At 41.1% G+C, this 18054-nt stretch overlaps 1 protein-coding gene across 6 annotated transcripts in view; it reads right to left on the bottom strand.

Annotated features, from left to right (window-relative positions):
- Positions 1-2377: 2377 nt before the first annotated feature.
- The window catches only part of LOC127957065 (methylcytosine dioxygenase TET3-like), a 37814-nt gene continuing 22137 nt past the window's right edge, over positions 2378-18054 (bottom strand). For all 6 annotated transcript variants that reach the window (XM_052555421.1, XM_052555423.1, XM_052555424.1 and 3 more), the window contains 9 exons: positions 14433-17334; positions 12712-12802; positions 9858-9951; positions 9417-9625; positions 9159-9309; positions 8641-8730; positions 8264-8401; positions 7739-8087; positions 2378-7608 (listed from right to left, as the gene is read on the bottom strand). In XM_052555421.1, coding sequence (XP_052411381.1) covers positions 5900-7608; positions 7739-8087; positions 8264-8401; positions 8641-8730; positions 9159-9309; positions 9417-9625; positions 9858-9951; positions 12712-12802; positions 14433-17334 — 5733 coding nt within the window. In that variant the 3' untranslated portion in view covers positions 2378-5899. The remainder of the gene's footprint in view (positions 7609-7738; positions 8088-8263; positions 8402-8640; positions 8731-9158; positions 9310-9416; positions 9626-9857; positions 9952-12711; positions 12803-14432; positions 17335-18054) is intronic.

The following is an 18054-nucleotide window of genomic DNA, read 5'->3' as shown; positions in this document are numbered from 1 at the left end:
ATTATTCTGGGTTTTAGGAAGGCACTCGCTCTCGTCAGTAATTTTACAGTGTAAACAAACGATAATTGTCGTCAGAAAGAGACAGGGTTTCTAAGCGAGAGTGCTGGACCACAGATAAAAGATAAAAGCACACACAGCTGAGTAAAGTTACTGTACATAGAGCTATCTACAGTAACTGTGCATGCTGTATATATATATATATATATATATATATATATATATATATATATATAGATGGATAGATTCTGTGAGGGTCATTACTGGGATTCTGTAATATTTCAGTCCTCTAGAGTTTTAAATTGGTGGTTCCTCAAAATTAATTGTTAGAACCTTTTCACAACACTTTGGTATAGCTCTTATAATGAATAAAAATAATTATTGCAATTTAATTTTTTTTTAGCTTCTCTTATCTTGTCATGTTTCTGAGGCACTCAAGTGCGCAGCAGAGGTGTAATATGTATATATAAAAATGTGTGTGTGTGTGTGTGTGTGTGTACTACCGCTCAAAAGTTTGACATCAGTGAGACTTGTAATGTTTTTAAAGAGGTCTCTTCTGCTCATCAAGGCTGCATTTATTTGATCAAAAATACAGGACAAAAAACAGTAATATTGTAAAATGTTATTACAATATAAAATAATGGTTTTCATTTTAATATCCTTTAAATCCATAATTTATTTCTGTAATGCAAAGCTGAATATCCATCATCATTACTCCATTATAAAGAGTCACATGATCTTCAGAAATAATTCTAATATGATGATTCATTATTATAATTTTCAACTCTTGTGCTGCCAAGTATTTTTTGGGAAACCGTGATACTTTTTTCATGATTATTTGATGAATAAAAAGTTAAAAAGAACAGCATTTATTCAAAATATAAATATTTTCTAACAATAGTAATCTTTGCTATCACTTCTTATTAATTTAACACATCCTTGCTGAATAAAAGTTTTTATTTCTTTCAAAAAAGAAACATTTACTGACTGTTTAAAAAATTTTTTATTCGTCATAGATCCTGAATCCAGTTTCCAGCACTGATAATAAATCAGCATATTAGAATGATTTCTAAAGGATCATGTGAGAGTACAGTATACACATTTAACCCCTGCCTTGCTATTTCTGTACTTCAAAGCACAAATACTTCTAATTCATAGAAATTTCCCACACACTGTTCTCACTGCTGCATGAAACATGGATCTCAGATATGGAAACTGGAAATGTAAACTGCTGTGCAGATGATATGAAAGCATGCTGTCTAGTTCAAGTCAAGACTAATTAAGCTAGCAAATGAAAACCATGTAAAGTATCTGAGGTCATGCATTTACAGTGAATGAAGGTGGTCATTTATATACACATATGGTCTGAAGAGTTCAGCAGAATGTACATACAGTAGCCTACTACCAAAAAATAAATAAAACATTATTTTTTTAAGGTTTAATCACACAACATTTCTTCCATGTTTTTTTAAAATAGTAAATCCCCTTTGTTTACCAAAAAGTTAAGTTAATTTTCAATAATTAAAAGATACATTCAATTAATGTTTTTAATGTTTAATGTGCATCTCAGAAAATTATTTAATTAAAACCCCAACTGAATGGCACTTAAATGCACTTAATTCATTGGTCAACTTTCTTGTCATTGTTCACAGTACAAGTACAGACAGAGAAACAATGGGTAATAATTAAATGTTTATTTTTGATGTATGCATTGAAAAAATAAAAATAGGTTTTTTTCTAAAAAAGGAAACTTAGTTGTTCATTTTAAAAGACCCAGGAGTCTTATTTTCTCTTGCACTTTAATTAAGGAAAAACACATTTTATCTTATTACTTGATTAATCGATGGAATATTTGGTAGAATACTCGAATACTACAGTCTTAATACAGACCATGGTATAGTCAGACTTGTTTAAAAAATATATTACAATAAGGCTGTGGGAAATTCTCACACTAGTTCTCACACTAAATTCTAACACTAAAAAATCAGGCATTTTAATGAGAATGAAAATTGTTAGATCTAATCATTTTATACAGCTTTAATAATCTATATGTAGTTTTTATTCCAGGAAAGAGATCATATAATAATTTGAACAGAGACAACTTGATAAAATGATCCACAATACTGGGCTGTGTACACATAGATATCTGTTGCCATCGTGTGGGCTTGTAGCAAAATACAACTCTTTGCTATTTCTAATAAAAAAAATGAGGCAGTCCTGGATAGGCTTTCAGTCATTTCATGTTAAAACTGACTGGTGTTAATGTTAGTCTTACAATTAATGTGTCATACAAAACAAATCTGTAGTCTTCTGTGATGAAGAGAATGAAGTCAGGATTGGTAATCTGGCAGAAAGTAAATGAGTAAACGCTTCCACAAACTTCCTTGATATTTGTTATTTTTATTTCTTTTTCTTAGTTTCGAACATAAAACAGTATTGTGGCTTTTCCCACATACACTATGTATTCACATAATACACCATACAGCTACAAGGAGAGAGACCAAACAAAAGAGAACACTTTTTACATACTGCATACTCAACATGAAAAATAGAACCAAGAACAATCTTTTACTCATAAAGGAATGTAGCTGCCAGTTTTTTTCTTTCTTTTTTCCTTTTTTTTTCTTCTTTAGACATTGTGTCCTTTTGATGTTTAAAACTGGGCATGATTGATACTCTTTAACAGTGAGTGCTGATAGAGGGGCAGAGTAGTGTGTGTGTGTGTGTGTGTGTGTGTGACACCGTGGCCAAAAGGTAGATGTGAGTAAAGAAAGAAGAAGAAGAATATCCAATAATATGACAAAAACGGGTAAAAAGGTTTCTCTGGGCAGTTCAGGTACAGTAGCACCAGAATATTGAATTAACAGTCTATTCACATCAAAAGCACGAGAGTACCTATTCCTCTGCCTGCCATCATGCTCTTCAAGTACCTAAAAATGGAAACTGGATCAAATGGAGTGCTTTTTTTCTTTTCTTTTTTAAAATCGCGAAATGTCATTTCAGAAATAACTACATAAAAAGGTTTAAAAATGATCAGCACCATATAGGTTTCTTCTCAAAACACGTATCAATTTAAGAGCCCAAAGAACTGTTTGCCAAGAGTCTTTCCACAGTGAACTCTATGGGGTAGCACCATGGTTCAAAAGCCATTTAGGGTGAATATAACCGCACCGGGCTTCAAGAACGGTCTTGAAACTCAGCTTTTTAAACATAGGGGTATCTCTCACATCTCCAAGAACAAGTGACAATCAGGATAATATAATGTCAGTGCAGACTCAGAGCTCTGGAAGACTCGCCCCACTCAATATTTAATCAAAGAAACAAAAGTAATGAGCATAACATGATCTACCGAGAGTTTTCAACTGAAAGCGGTCACAAGATAAGCTTTTCAGTTCTATGGCCAATTTTTTTTTTTTATGTAAAAGTGATGTACTTTCACTCCCTTTCATTACAAAACAGAAAAAAGCGAGTCCTGAATGCTTGCGAACCGCATTATTCAACAAGTTCACATTAGTTTCTTTGTTCTCCATTAGTTTCTGGTTTCTAGACGTGGATCAGATGCAGGGGAAGGAAGCCGATGATGATGGTAGTACAGAGGTATTGGTGTAAGTACAGTACTCATGAAAAGAAGGACAGCAGTATCTTGAGTAGACCGACAAAACATCCTGCTTCGTGGTCTGTTGTTGACGGCTTGACATACAGACAACTGAAGACTAAAAATTCAGGAATCATTCATGATTAGGCCATCATCCCTCACCAGTTAAATAATCTTACCTAAATATTTACCTATTTACATTTCTATCTCTCCCAATAAAATTCCATTAAAACACAAACTAGGTTTCAAGTTGTCAATAATCCGTTCTTATTTTTTTTTCCTCATTAAAATCAAGATTAAAAGTGCTTTTATAAAATCCTCTCTTCGATATTTACAATTTCTCTAAAATGAACAAACAAACCAAAAAAATTAAAAAAAAATCATCATAAAAAAAAATGACAGCAAATCACAATAACAATAATCATCATTATATAATAAATAAGAATAAAAAAGTAGGTATGAATGTGGATGTAGGCAGCAAGCCTGCAGTCTGTAGCGCCCGTGTGTCTGTAGCATGTTGTGACTGGGACCAGTGTCTGTACAACATGAGGTAAAGAGCTTTAGGACAACTTAATGAGCACCAGGATCTTCTCTGTGAGTGTCAAGCATCTTACAGCCCTGTGTAAACCAGCAGCAGCCCTGCATTGCTCTCTGTATGTAGCTCACAGACAGGCATTCACATACATTCTAACCAGTTTAGGAATCCATACACACACACACACACACACACACACACACACACACACACACACACACACACGTGCATTATGTAGTTATGCATGCATCCGCACAAACTACTGAGCCAAAACCATATGCATTTCCATTCAGCACCATGAATTCCAGGTAGAGGTGATGTCTCTGGGCAAAAAGAGAGAGGAGGGCTGCTTGTAACGAGAGGGCAACTTTACAGGAGCATAAAGGCTCATAGTAGCACCAACTCCAAGAAATGTGCTCTGTCCGTTAGGCTGGTGGGTGTAACCGGGTGTAACCAGCAGGGTCATAAAATATCTGACTCATCATCACAAATGGGTAACAACAGATAAATCAGGAAATGGAAGACGTGTTCAGTTTACACAGAGCCGGTGGTGCGTGTCTAAAACCAACCAGATACGCTGATGTTACAAATCTATAGATACTCATCTGTAATGGCAGTTTTTCTAACCTACTGCAGTTCCAAGTCTCAACTCTACACTCTACAGTCAATCTGAACACATCTGGGTGAATCAAGCTGAATTTTCAAGCCAATAAAACTTTTGGAATTCCCTGTTTGAGCCAAGTCTGGATTGTGGAAATCATATGCTTAAGACCCACGGTGGGTTATCTGCAGCTCTTTAGGGCGGTTCGATTAAGGTGGATTTTTGCTAGCACTATCAGCACCTTAGTCTGAACATGTAAAATGGGCAGTGAATAATGGCCAATGAAACTGCAGGCAAATGAATCAGCACCAATCAGGTGACACAATGGAAGGCTGAACCAAGACTGACATCTGCTGCTAAAAAGCACCCAGGTCCTGCACCTGCCTCTGTATTGTGAGGGCAAAGTTAGAGACACTTGAGACCGAAAATAAGCACCATTTGAAGGGATGAGAAACTTTACAGATTTCATCAGAGTGGCACCAAACAGAAAGGCCCAAGTTGGTGTCTGGTCCTCTCTTTCTTGGTCACATGTTCAGTGACTAGCGTAAAGATGCCTTAATGCAGCCAGAGAAATGTGACTTGCAATGATGTGAAGGCGCTTCATCAGTAAAGAGAGGTTGGTGGGGGTGGGAGAGGCAAAAAGCGCAACAAAAATGCTGATTAGCTTCTTCTCATGTTCACAATGAACAAGCAAGAATGAAGAAAGGAGGTCTTCTTAGTCAAGAGAGGGCAGAAAAAAATCATAATATTAACAACAATGATGAAAAAACAATAACATTCAAATAAAAAATATTAATCTTCATAATATAATAACAATACCTGTAATATCAACGTTGACAGTAACAATAGCAATTGTAATAATATTGATAATAGAGCAATAATAATTAGAATAATCAAATTCACTTAAGGAGGGGTAGCTATGGAAATCCCTCCCACGTTGGAGAGAGCAAGAGCACCATTGACAGCATGTCCGTTTGGGGTGTTCCCAAACTGCTGTCAAAATTTGAGGTAAAAGAAAAAAAAAGTGAAAAAAGTGCCCCGTCTTCTATTCTCCCTCCCTGGTGGCCTGAGAGAGCTGTTGGAGCTAAAAGAGGGGAAGCAAATGGTAAAGGAGCCAGCTTATCATTTCTATTCCCATCTCTGGCTCCAGGGGGCGACAGTCTACAAGAGTTCACACAAATCGACTGTAAGGACCAGTGAGGTGTGTGGATGGGTAGGGTGAAACTGTGACCATGGTGGTGGTATGCTGTGTGGGCGCCATCCGTGTCACTACACCCTCTCGTTTGTCCTTGGCTTGTCCAGTGGACGGGCTCGCCGATCCAGCCGCCCACTTGCGTTTTTTCCCGTAAGCCTTAATGTCTTCCTGTGAGAGACCCAAAAGAGCTGCTTCTTGTTGCCGCTGTTGCGCTCGCTCTGCTAGGAGTTTCATTTTGGACTCCCACAAAGCCAGACCGTGGCACGGCTGGTTCAGGTTCTTGTGCTGGTAGAAGACCAGGGATATGCGGCTCGGGTGTGAGCGGTCAGGCTTTTTGAGTGGCGTGGTGGCATGAAGCTCCCGCCGGGCGCATTCGATCAGGATTGAGCCGTGAGTGGGGGCAACTGCTACTCCGCCAATGTTGGGGTCCAAAAAGTTGTGTTCGCTGTCTGACCACTCCTCTTCCTCCTTGGGGTCACGTTCGCTCTGGGTCTCTGCCTCACTGTCCCAACACGCCTGATTATCTGACTTTTGCAGCGCATCGGGAAACAAGCGTCCCTCAGGAGCTGGAGATGGTGTGTTCCCTGCTGCCAATCCACCACCAGATTTCCAGGCTTTCTCCTGGAGTCCCAAAGGTGCAGAGCCACAATTCTCACCTGCTTGGGAGAGCATTTTATCGGGGAAAGCACCAGCAGGGCTGCCTTGCCTTGTGCCACCAGTGCCATAACACATGGGTCCATAAGGACCCCACGCTTTAGGCTGGGGACTAGGGGAAGGGCTACCCCACTGTCTTGGGGTGGACAGGTGTGGAGAAGGTGCAGGTGATGGACCTGCTTTCAGGGATGGGGACGGAGAAGGGGAAGGGGATGACATTGGAGTGTTAGGGCAGGAATAGGAATTCCATTGTTGCTGCTGTAGATACTGAGGGTGTTCATGTTGCTGGTGGAGCCTCTGCTTGTCCGGAGTGAAAGGCGAATTGGTCGGACCTGGTCTGATATTTCCATCCCAGCCTTTAGGGATAATGCTACCGTTTGGTTTGTGCCCAGGCCAGCCTTCGGGTTTTGGCGTGGTACTGGGAGTGGAGGGGCAGTTTTGAGCTTGGCCATCCAATCTGCCATCATACAGTGGCACATCCATGGGCTCCTGCTTGATGATGGGCGTAGAGCGGTGTGTCTGCTCCAGGGATGGAGTACGACTGGGTGGAACAGGAGACTGGGAAAACTCTGAAGGGTGTGGGTACCCTTGAATGGATGCATCAGCCATTTGTTGCTGTGGGCGGCTGGTATAGGCCTGTGCCAGCTTGGCTTGGAGACTCTGAACATCTGGCTTCTGGTCAAATGGTACAGCAGAGGCTTCTCCAGCTTTGGGCCAGGCTCCATTATTATATCCCAAGAGCTCAGGAGGAAAAAGTGCACTGGGAGGGTAGTTGTAATAACCATAGCGTATTTCTTGGAGGTTGGGGTGAAAGCCATTGATGGGGCTCTGCGCAGGAGGTTGGCCATTGGTTGGGATGTGACCTCTTGCATAGTTACCAGGGAATGAGAATGAACTGTTCATGCTGCGAGGATCAGAGGGTGTCTTGCCGTTTCCTAGTGCTGGGTAGCCACGTACGGCTCCATTGAAGGGCTGGAAGCGGTCGACAGGCTCTTTTTTAATGGTTGGTTTCACCTCTTGTTTTGGAATAGCTAGATAACAGACAAAGAAGAAAAAGATAGTAGTACTTTACTTTAAACAGTCATTAATTTAACTACCTTTTTCAAATTTTACATGAGCTGGTTTATGCATATAGAGATAAACTGATATCTCACAACTGACCTTTATTGCCTTGCTGAGGGTGGGGTGACTCCATGTGGTGCATCTCCATCTTGACAGTCTTCTCTGGGGTTTCTGCAAGTTGCAATTTCCTGTTTTTCTTCTCCGACGCAGCCTTTTTGGCCTCCAACCTACGCTGTCGGCAGGATTTAGCAGGTTCTGGAAGTTTTCTAACCTGTCGGCGGAAGTTACTGAGCACCTGAATGGCTCCTGTCTGCATTTTGAGACGCTGGTTCTCCTCACTTCCGAATTCATCGGTTGAAGAGATCTTGTATAGCGGAAGCACATGCAGCTGCTCGTCTTCTGGGAGTGTGCCCACTCTGCGATTGTCCTCTTTCGTAAGAGTGCACACCTGGAAGTAATGAAATTAGGCAGTGTAAGGCCAGCTAATAAGGCCCATATATAAGGTAAATATCCTACTGCCTATGGTACACAAACACATGTCTAAATTTGACAAGTGAAGCCTTTTCTTTTCTATGTACAGGATGGGGTTTAACGGCACATGATCATAAATGATACACAACATACCACTGTGCAGCCGTTGTGGAGGTTATGCTGGTCTTTGTGAGCATGGGCACAGAAATCCATGCATGCAGTGACTCCTGAAAACGGCCGTCCTTCCTTCAAACCCAACCGACAATCTGAAGCAATCTTCTCATTTACACACTAAATAACAGAAAAATGCAATAATTATTTAAAATAAACAAGTTATTAATTCAGTTTCTGTAACCCTTCCTGATAGCATAATTCACTGGTATACAAATAAAGAAAAACTTCTTGATCACCTGAAATCCCACCAAAGCTACAAGGTCCATAATTAGCAGAAACGTGGTTTGGTTTAATGTTAATGAATGGCATAAACAGTGCACCATTCAGCATAGCGTGAAATTTCGAATAAAACAAACCTGGTTACTGTAGGCCTGGGGAGCCAGTCTCTTATACACAGGGGCCACATGTGTGGCCAAGTTTTGGAAGTTATCCCTGAGATTGTCCTCCTGTACGGAAAAAATAAATTATTGCAAATGTGTTTACTTAAAACCATTGTGAACGGTAAAAGGCTATTGTTTACAGAGTTTGGGAATAACTCAATGTCGTCCAGTTCATTTCACAGCGTAAAGTCTTATAAAAGTAACACGTGACCATAAGTTATTTAATAAACAAGGTGCAAGTTCATCTGCCAGTTCAAAATCAACAGCTTCAAATGCTTTTATTTGTAAATTTGGTGTAACACACACACAGTGTAATTATATTTAAAGAGAAATGCAGTTGTAAAATTATTCCATTCATATTTGAATGCATCTAAACTTATATTATATATAATTTAATACAATTATAATACAGCAAAATAAGGGTGATGTAAAATTACCTTAGATATTTTTATTAGGCTTGTAAAAAGAACCACACGTTTTTATGTAAAACTAACCTCTTCGGGGTGCTCTCCATGCAGTCTGAATTTGCGAGGGGTTTTGCTTCGAGCATACTTGCACCCATTGAAGTACATGCTCCAGGAGCAGCCAAAAGAGAAGGAAGCTCCACAGGTTTCCGAGTCCTTTCCTTGGCATGCACAGGTTCGACTGCAAAAGGCATCCACCATGAATTTAATTTGATTTTTGTCCAACATTACAGTCATCAACATATCATCTGTGTTTAAACATATCAGTCAAAAGTGTTGGAAACTCACTCATCATTGAGTCCACAGCGACGGCTGGTGGGGTTGCCGTATTTGATGAGGGTTTCTGTTATTTCTTTGTAGAGTTTATCTCCCAGAGCACGGGGCACACCTTCCCAGGCCAAGATGACAACAACAATAACAGTATTGGCACAGTGGTGCCCAGGCCGTTGCTTTACGACGCATAACAATTTCTCCTTGTCACTGCTGCGACGAATCACCTACAGAGAGACAGAGAGTCAGTATTTATACAGGCATATAACAGATATTGAGCTGTAGGTGTGTATAGCAGCAAAGCAGAACTCACAATGTAAAGTAATCAGTAATCAGTCAAAGGGAACTCTTTGACTGCTGTGGTGTTGCAAATTAAATACAGTGCACTCTGTGTGTTAAGAAACATGCCCACTTGGCTCAATCCAACCCAATGCTTTTAGAAATATTTTGCACACTTACCCACTTAGCAATGGGACATCCCTGAGAGCTCTTTCCTTCTTTCCCGGTGTAAACCACCCTCTCAATACGAATGGCTTCGCCCTTCTCCCCATACCTGCCATAAAGAGTTCACAGATGCTGAGTGACAAACTCCAATCACAGTCTGAAAACAACAGCCCTCCTCAATCTTAACCAAGACACATTTAAGTCACTTTATACACCCACTTAAGACTCTGTTGCATGCATGTAGATATCAAAACAAAGGATTTAAGCAGTTTGAGTCTGGTTAACTTTTTAGTAATGATGGAATTATGATACTGTGATACATCAATGTATTTATTGAACAGTTCCACGTGCATGTTATACATTTTGTGATACTCAGTTCTAAAGTTTACACACAAGTTGGGGAGTAACTAGTTAGCGGAATTATGTAATTTTATTAAATACATTTTCTTTAATTAAAATAATGCAACTGAAATCTGTTGCAGCTGCTGAGAGAAAAAAAAAGTTATTATTTACAGTCGGTTATGAAAATGTTAACGATTACAAATGAATTAAATCCGAATATTTTCCACACATACACAGATTTGATTGATTTCTTTCACAAATTGCATTGACTGCTCTAAAATATGAGACCTCAATGTTTAGGACACAGAATAGGACACATTCTTTAATAATAGTTTGATATTTGCTTTATTTTAAGATTAAATGTTTTTTTTAAGCATTGTTAGATGCCAGTGTTTTCATGTCATATAGCTATGCAAAATTTTATAATAAAAGATGTGACGAATGATTCTGAAAGTTACCTCAATAAAGTATTTGAAACATGACAGGACAGCAGTATGTGCTAAATATAAATACTGTTCAGTTGTAACTACACAGTCTAGAAAGAGAAGCTTCAAAGATCCACGGGGGTGGGCTATGAGGTCAAAGGTCACAAAAGGGTCAGGCTTAGGCTTAAGGAGGCTATAGTCACTGTCTGACGGACAAACAAAGGGAAGGTTCTTCCTCTACCCACCAGCTCCCCCTTATCTCAGAGGAGATGACTCGGCTTTAGAAATACAGCTACTATGTCCTCAATCAGCTCTCAAATAAAGCAACGAGAGTGGACAAGTGTACCAGAGGTCAGCAAAGGTGGAGATGCTCGGTCCAAATGGGTCAACAAAGGGGACAGGGGGTCAACACCATGTGGAGCTTTTCATATTCCTCTACAGGACCATTAAAATATTAGTAAATAAAGTTTTAAGTATTTTCATATACGGTAAATTAACTTGAGTAACAGCAATTATGTTTTTAACAAATGTGTCCCTGCAGCACAGAAGCAGTCATCAGTATCACAGGTATATTTGTAGCAATAGCTAACAAAACATTGTATGGGTCAGATTTATCGATTTTTCTTTTAGGATAAAAATCATTAGGATATTAAGTAAATATATTTTTTTTGTAACCATGAATATATCAAACATAATTTTTTATTAGTAATATGCATAGCTAAATACTTCATTTGGACAACTTTTCTCAATTTTAGATTTTTTTTGCACCCTCATATTCCAGTTTTTCAAATAGTTGTATCTTGGCCAAATATTCTCCTCCTAACAAACCATTCTTCAAATGGAAAAATTATTTATTGAAAAATGTACGCTTTTGTGGTCCATAGTCACAAATACACCCTGCATGACAGCACTCGTGTATTCGAAAGAACAAAACAAAAATAAATAAACTACAGGATACTCAACCGGTTGTTGCTTAAATTTGTAACCCTTTCCGTCACTTCACCTCCTTCTTTAATATACTCTACATTTTTTATCTCTTGCCCTGTTATTGATTGTCTCCCTGTCTCTTCCCTGTGTGGATCTGCTGATGCCCATATTTCCTGTTACTCCTGTTGGATTCTGGGTCAGGAATTCCCTGGGGACAAGATCATAGAGAAGGAAGGTGGGAGGAGGGGGTGAAGGGAGAGCAAATGGCAGGAAAGAGAGATGCTTATCCTCAGCTGGTTAAGAATCTGTTGCCAGGATCCAACTGCCAGAGCTTCCAAACAACTCTCGTAGAACAATGACAGGGTCACTAGGGAACTCTCAAAGCAAATTGCGTGGGGGTAGTAGTAGTCCTCTGTGACTTTTGAAGTTTAAAACGGTTTCAAACCTAGAAAATATAGTCGTATCTATAAATGGATTTTCACTTGAGTTTGTCTGATTGATAAGAATATTCTTCTTCCAGTTACAAAAAAAAAAAAAAAAAAAAAAAAAAGACAAAACAGAAATGCGACTGCTACAGAAAAAGCAAGCTGACCTTTAAGTGCAACTTTCAAAATAGTTTATCCAGCTAATTATACCGTTCTAATAGGTAGATCAGGAAAGAATCCAATAGGAACACACTTCGGTTTTTCCATTTAGTTTTTGTGATTTTCCTGCCTGGCTTAATTAAATCTTGGGTTTCACTTTATTCTGATGGTCCCTTTAACACATTCAGTTGACTATAAGTAACATTGCGCCTATTTCTAGTAACTCTTATTAGAATGTAAGTAGACTATTAGTAGAGTGGCGGGGTTAAGAGTAGTCTTGTCTCTCTCTCTCTCATTTAATGTCAGGTTGATTACCGCTTACTGTCTTCCCGCCTGCCAGGGACCTGTAACAGATTTTGGGGGCTCGTCCGGGATTTGAACCCGGAAAAGTTACAGATCTAATGAGACCATTGTCAACAGAATGGTCAAAAGGGACTGTAAAAAATAAAGTGTTATCAAATCTTGATTTTAAAAGTAGGATCCCACATGGCCCTGTAGGCTGTGTTTGACTACATCAAGAGCTGTGAAGGTGACATTATGGAATAATACCCGAAACAATAAAAATTCAGACATCTGATGGTTGTCTCTCACCTCTCTTCCATCAGTTGTCTGACTGAAGCCATGTCTCGCCCAGATCCCAAATGATTGTAATATGGACCTTCATCCTTTTCTAGGACTTGATCTAAGGGAGAGAGAGAGGGAAAGCAGGTTAAAGCATGGACATGCTCTTGTACAATAAAGGCTAATAATCCAAATGATATTAACAGTTTAGACCGCTAATGTGTAATGCCATTAGAATGATAGTATGAGTCAGTCATGTGTGGGTGAGCAAGAAAGAGAATGGGACCGAGAGCTTGTCTGGGAAAGAGGCAATCTAAGGTCACATTCCACTCAGGGTGTATAAAGGGATAAAGGCGTGACTAAAGTCAGGAAATTATTTGTGGGAATGTCCTATATAAAAGTCTAACAAAAAAAGTGTTTGTGAGGAGAAAAACGTCTAGTGGCTGCTTACTACCTGCTTACTCAGCAGGGTAAAACACCAACGATAGATGTAAGAATAGCTAACAGCATGGGAAAAAAGGATTGCTTTACATAGAGAAGCATAAAGTATGACAGGTAAAAAGAGAAAGTATTCTAAAAATATTCTAACATGGCAGAATCTATATAAAGACTACTGAAGGTACTACATTAGCTACAGGTTTGAGTGTGTTAAGTATCAGATTGCACTGGGTGTTCCCTGTGGTGTTGACAGAGTGCTATAAGGATTCACTATGGAAACCTTGCTTCTATTGTCCTTTGCTCTTAGCAACAGTCAGGCTTCAACAAGTGTTGCCTAGGTCAAAATTTAACTATCCTTAAATGCACACTTACTTAATGCAGAAGAATATTGATTTTTATATATCAGATGTATAATGCGAATTTCACACACTTAACCAAAACCTCTGAAGTGACACAATAAGAAATCCGAGGCCCAAGATGAGAGGTTGCAGTCCATTTCTTCTCACCCTGTCCTCCCTATTCCCTCCCTTCTTTGATATCAGGCCACAGTATATCATATGATATATGAGCAGACTGTCTTCATTGTGAATGCCTCCTTTGCAGAAACTAGCTGTACTCACTGTACTGACAGTCTGAACATAGACTGAAGGCGGTGCACTGCACTGGCCCAAAGAATTACAATGGGCTCCTTTCTTCAAATCCATTGTTCCTCTGCAAGAGGCACAGAGAACAGACTGCAATGCAATGCATGGGCCCCTGATAGAGCGTGCATTCTCCAACATGGCCCAACAATACCCTGAGATATGTGTTGATGCAGAAACTATATGTTGAAAGAGAAACACTTGGGGCTTCCTGAATGGAACTCTGATGGTCAATTTAGTCTATATAATCCCACCTTCCCTGTGAATTGCACTTGCAAATTGCAAAAAAAATAAAATTGCATTGAAAAATGCTAGGTGAGTTAGCTAAGTGGATCTCATGTTCTCATGATTAGTAGAATGTGAGTGGATGTGGGGTGGTGTGATGTACTATACCAGTGGTTCCCAACCACGTTTCTGGCATGTCTGACACGCCCATTTCAGGTCTTGGAGGCTCTACTAATGAGCTGATGAACTGAATCAGGTATGTTTGATTAAGGAGACATGGAAAACATGCCGTGTTGGGGGGCCTCCAGGATCATGGTTTGGAGCCACTGTACTACACTGCCGCAAAATTTTAAATGTTGTCATTTTTTTGTACTTCTATATTCTGTTTGAGAATGTGAGTGAACCTGCCCTTCAGTATATTTTGCTGGATCGAATTCTCTCACTTACCTACGCAGTCACAGGTGGGAAACTCAGGTTGGTTATCTTTCCCAGGTGTTTCCAGCAGGTTCTTGGTGGGAGTGTCCAAGTAGCGCAATGGAGACTCAAGAAAACCATTAAGTGAAGGGGAAGGGGGAAAGATATCCTTGGTGGGAGTATTCAAGTCTGCCCTTTCTCTGTCTGCAGACAAACATGCAGTTGTGGAGACCACCGTCACCCCACCAGATGACTCAATCTTTATACGTTTAGCCGGAGGGGAGAAAGGTGTGATGAAGGGGTGCTGTTGCTCCAGAAATGCATCCTGAGCTACAGACAGGGGCTGCCCAGATGGTTTCACGTCTACCTCACATTCCTCACTTTCCTGTTTGATAGTACAAACCTCCTCAGATGGCCATGGCATGTTTCTGTTCAGTCTTTCAGCAACGTCCTTTTGACATTCATCCATGGGCTCATTTGTGGGAAAAGCAGGGCAGTTATTTGGCTGCTTTGGGAATGGTGACTCGGGTCTGGTTTGTCCTGAGTTTGGTTGTGACTCGGTCACCGCTGGCTGAGCAGGGTCATTCTCTGGGGTCTCTGCTGCAGAAGCTGAGGAAATGGTGTCCCCAAACTCCTCCTCAAACTGGCGAATAAGTTCTTCGAATTTTGGATCTAGGTTACTGAGGCCAGCCAGAGAAGGAGTCTGCTGTGTTGTAGAGGTTTGAGGTGTGATACTGGTTGTTGGGATGCTATCATTTAACCCAGCTGGGCCTGAGCAAGCTGTCACCTTCTGGGTGGATGGTGCTGGGACTGACACAGGGGTTAAAGAAGAAAGAGCATTTTCAGAGATAGGTGCACTACTGCTATTCAAAATGGATTCCTGAGATTGAGCTGGAGCTGGGTGGCTCTCAGCCACCTGAGAGGGGGGAAGCCCAGCTTCCATGCCTAGTTGAGATGGAGCAAGCTGAGATAAGAATGTTGCACATCCTGGGGAAATGAGGGGAGGTTTCGATACTATAATCTGCTTCTGTGGGAGGAAAGATGGTTGGGAAGCTTTCTGTTTATGCTTCTTGATAACAATCGGTTTGGGTTTTGGAAGAGGTGTGCCAAGTGGACCAAAAAGCCCACCCACTGACTGCTTGAGAAGAGGAGAACTCTGAGCGCTCTTTTTCTTTTTGGGTTCTTTGTGCTCCTGCTTGATGGTTACAGGACTCTCTGGCATAGTCTGTGGCCACCACTTACGAAGGTTCTGACAAGCCATGGGAGCTAATGGACTGAAGGCAGGGGAATTAGAGAAGAGGTTACGTTTATGATGAAGGTGCTGCTGCAGTGCTGCCTGAGTTGAGTGCCTAATGGAAGGGGAAAACTGCTGACCCTGGAACTGCAGCTGGCCATTTACCAACCCCTCTTGGCCCACGACTGCACACCCTGAGCCCAGGTACTCCTTTGCATCCACCTCCTGCTTGATGTGAGGCATCCCAGTAAAGCTGCTCTTGCGACCATCATGCATGCTGGGCTGAGGGAGTGGGAACTTGAAGGCTGAGTTGGTATACTTTGTGCCGGTGCTTTCGAGGAGCTGCTTTAGCTCGGACACTGGGTCTCTACCATCTTGGGATGGGTTAACAAAACGAGGCTGGGAATCTGTGTTCACCATCATCCATGGGTTCTGAGGGGAGCTTTTCTCGCAGCTTCCACCTGTCCCCTGGTTCCACTGCTGGGGTCGGAGATTGGTTGCAAATGGGGACTTGGAGGATGGGTATGTCAAAGAATAGTGAGATGGGCTAGACAAAATGTTTGGTGCAGGGGCCTCACCCCGAGACTGAGGTCTCTGCTGATCCCATGACAGCTCCTTTTGAGGATAATGTACCAGAGGTATGGACTGTGGCATAGCAGAGGATGACAAAAGAGGACCAGGTGATGAAGAGACCACTTGTGGCATACTCTGCGGGTAGGAGGTTGGCAGATGCTGATGGTGATTTGCAGGTGAAGATGCACCTGGAGGAACAACAGTTTGTGGGTCAGCGGCAGATAACTGGGTTAGAGCCTCAATTGCAATTGCTGTTTGCAAGCTAACATTTCTTTCCTTGGCTATGGACAGAACAGTTGGGGAGCAGGGAATAGGTGCTTGTGGGCCAAAGGGTCTAGGAGCAGAAGGCTGGTTAACATGGGGTTGTGGATTTGTGTCTTGCACACATGAGGGGTTACCTCCACATTGCTGAGGTTGGGATTGGGCATGACGATTCTGTGTATGTGGCTGTGGAAGAGCACCCGGAATCTTACAGGAACCTTTATCCTGGGAGTTAACCACCAGTTTGATTTGCTTCTCAAGCCACTCCAGGTAGTCAGGGCAGTCTGGGCCATCACAATCGCAGTTAGGTGGCTTGTGGCCATGACGGGCCTTGCTCAGTGCTGCCTGAAGAGTGTTTAGATCTTCAGGGGGGTACATCTCACCATCCACACCTTTCTTTCTGGCCTTCTCACCTCCATTAGACATTTCCTGATTGAACCTTTCATACAGTTGAGCTGTAGGTGTCTGACAAGGTTGATGGTTGGTGAAAGGTGGCAGTGAGCCAACAGAAGCAGAAAAAGCCACCAGGGTTCGAGCATCCTCCATATCCACATCATTCACTGGTGTACTGGTATTTCGGCCACTCCAAGCAGCCTGTTGAGAATCAGGATTTGACTTCCCAGCATGCTCAGGAACCCAGCCTGGTGTCTGGGAAATACATCCAGCACCCTCGTGGTAGTTGTGCTGGTGTTGCTCCCTGGCCACACTTCTGACTTCATCACAGCTATTTTCTTCATTTGCTGCATGTTTGCTAAGTCCATTAGACAGCTCCTGGTTTAACACGCCTTCATCCAGGCGGTCATGGGACCCAATTTCCATCTGGCCTCTTCCTCTGGGGCCATCCACTGAACCCACCACAGAAACAGTCTGTGAAAGAGCAAAAACATAAGTTACTTCACAATGTTTCAGCAAACCAACAGTTCATATATGTTTTGAGTCCATGCATCCGATTAAACACTATCTTTGCAAACCATTTGTAACTATGATGCATTTATTACATCATACAAAAATATAGGGAAAACACTATTTTAATATATCAATTGCAGTCTGATTTAAACAAAGATCAAAGTTTTTGGTTTCGGAATTGGGACATTACCATTGACCTCTTTAAACTTAACAACACATCCTGACGTGTTGGACCGACTCATCCCTGTGAGGTTGCTGCCTTATTTGAGAAAAGACTACATAATACTTCGCTCCATGGAGATCCCTGGGACTTTGCATGTTATTTCCCTGCTCCCTCTCTGCTCTCAAGAAAACACATTCCACAAAGATAACATGAAATGGCCACTAGTTACTACAGTGTTGCCTATTGTCAAATTTAAACTATGACATTGAGCATAATTTATTCCCAAATTATGAACATACACTAACTCCAGGCCTATTCTGACTAAACAACCTGAGCCTACCTGTACATTTTCAAGGCCACAATGGAGGCAGAATAGGACTGCATCATGTTCAACTGTCTCATGTAAATACAAACCATATTTACAATTATAATACAACTGGTAATGCCCAAGTCAACATATCGAGAACCTCTTCCTGGTTCTTGGTTCTCAAATATCCTCTCCGCTGATCTTTGAACAC

The sequence above is a fragment of the Carassius gibelio genome, chromosome B5 (assembly GCF_023724105.1).
Source record: "Carassius gibelio isolate Cgi1373 ecotype wild population from Czech Republic chromosome B5, carGib1.2-hapl.c, whole genome shotgun sequence".
Lineage (NCBI taxonomy): Eukaryota > Metazoa > Chordata > Actinopteri > Cypriniformes > Cyprinidae > Carassius > Carassius gibelio.
Note: the sequence above shows the minus strand (reverse complement) of the source record. Positions and strands in the feature narration are given on the sequence as shown.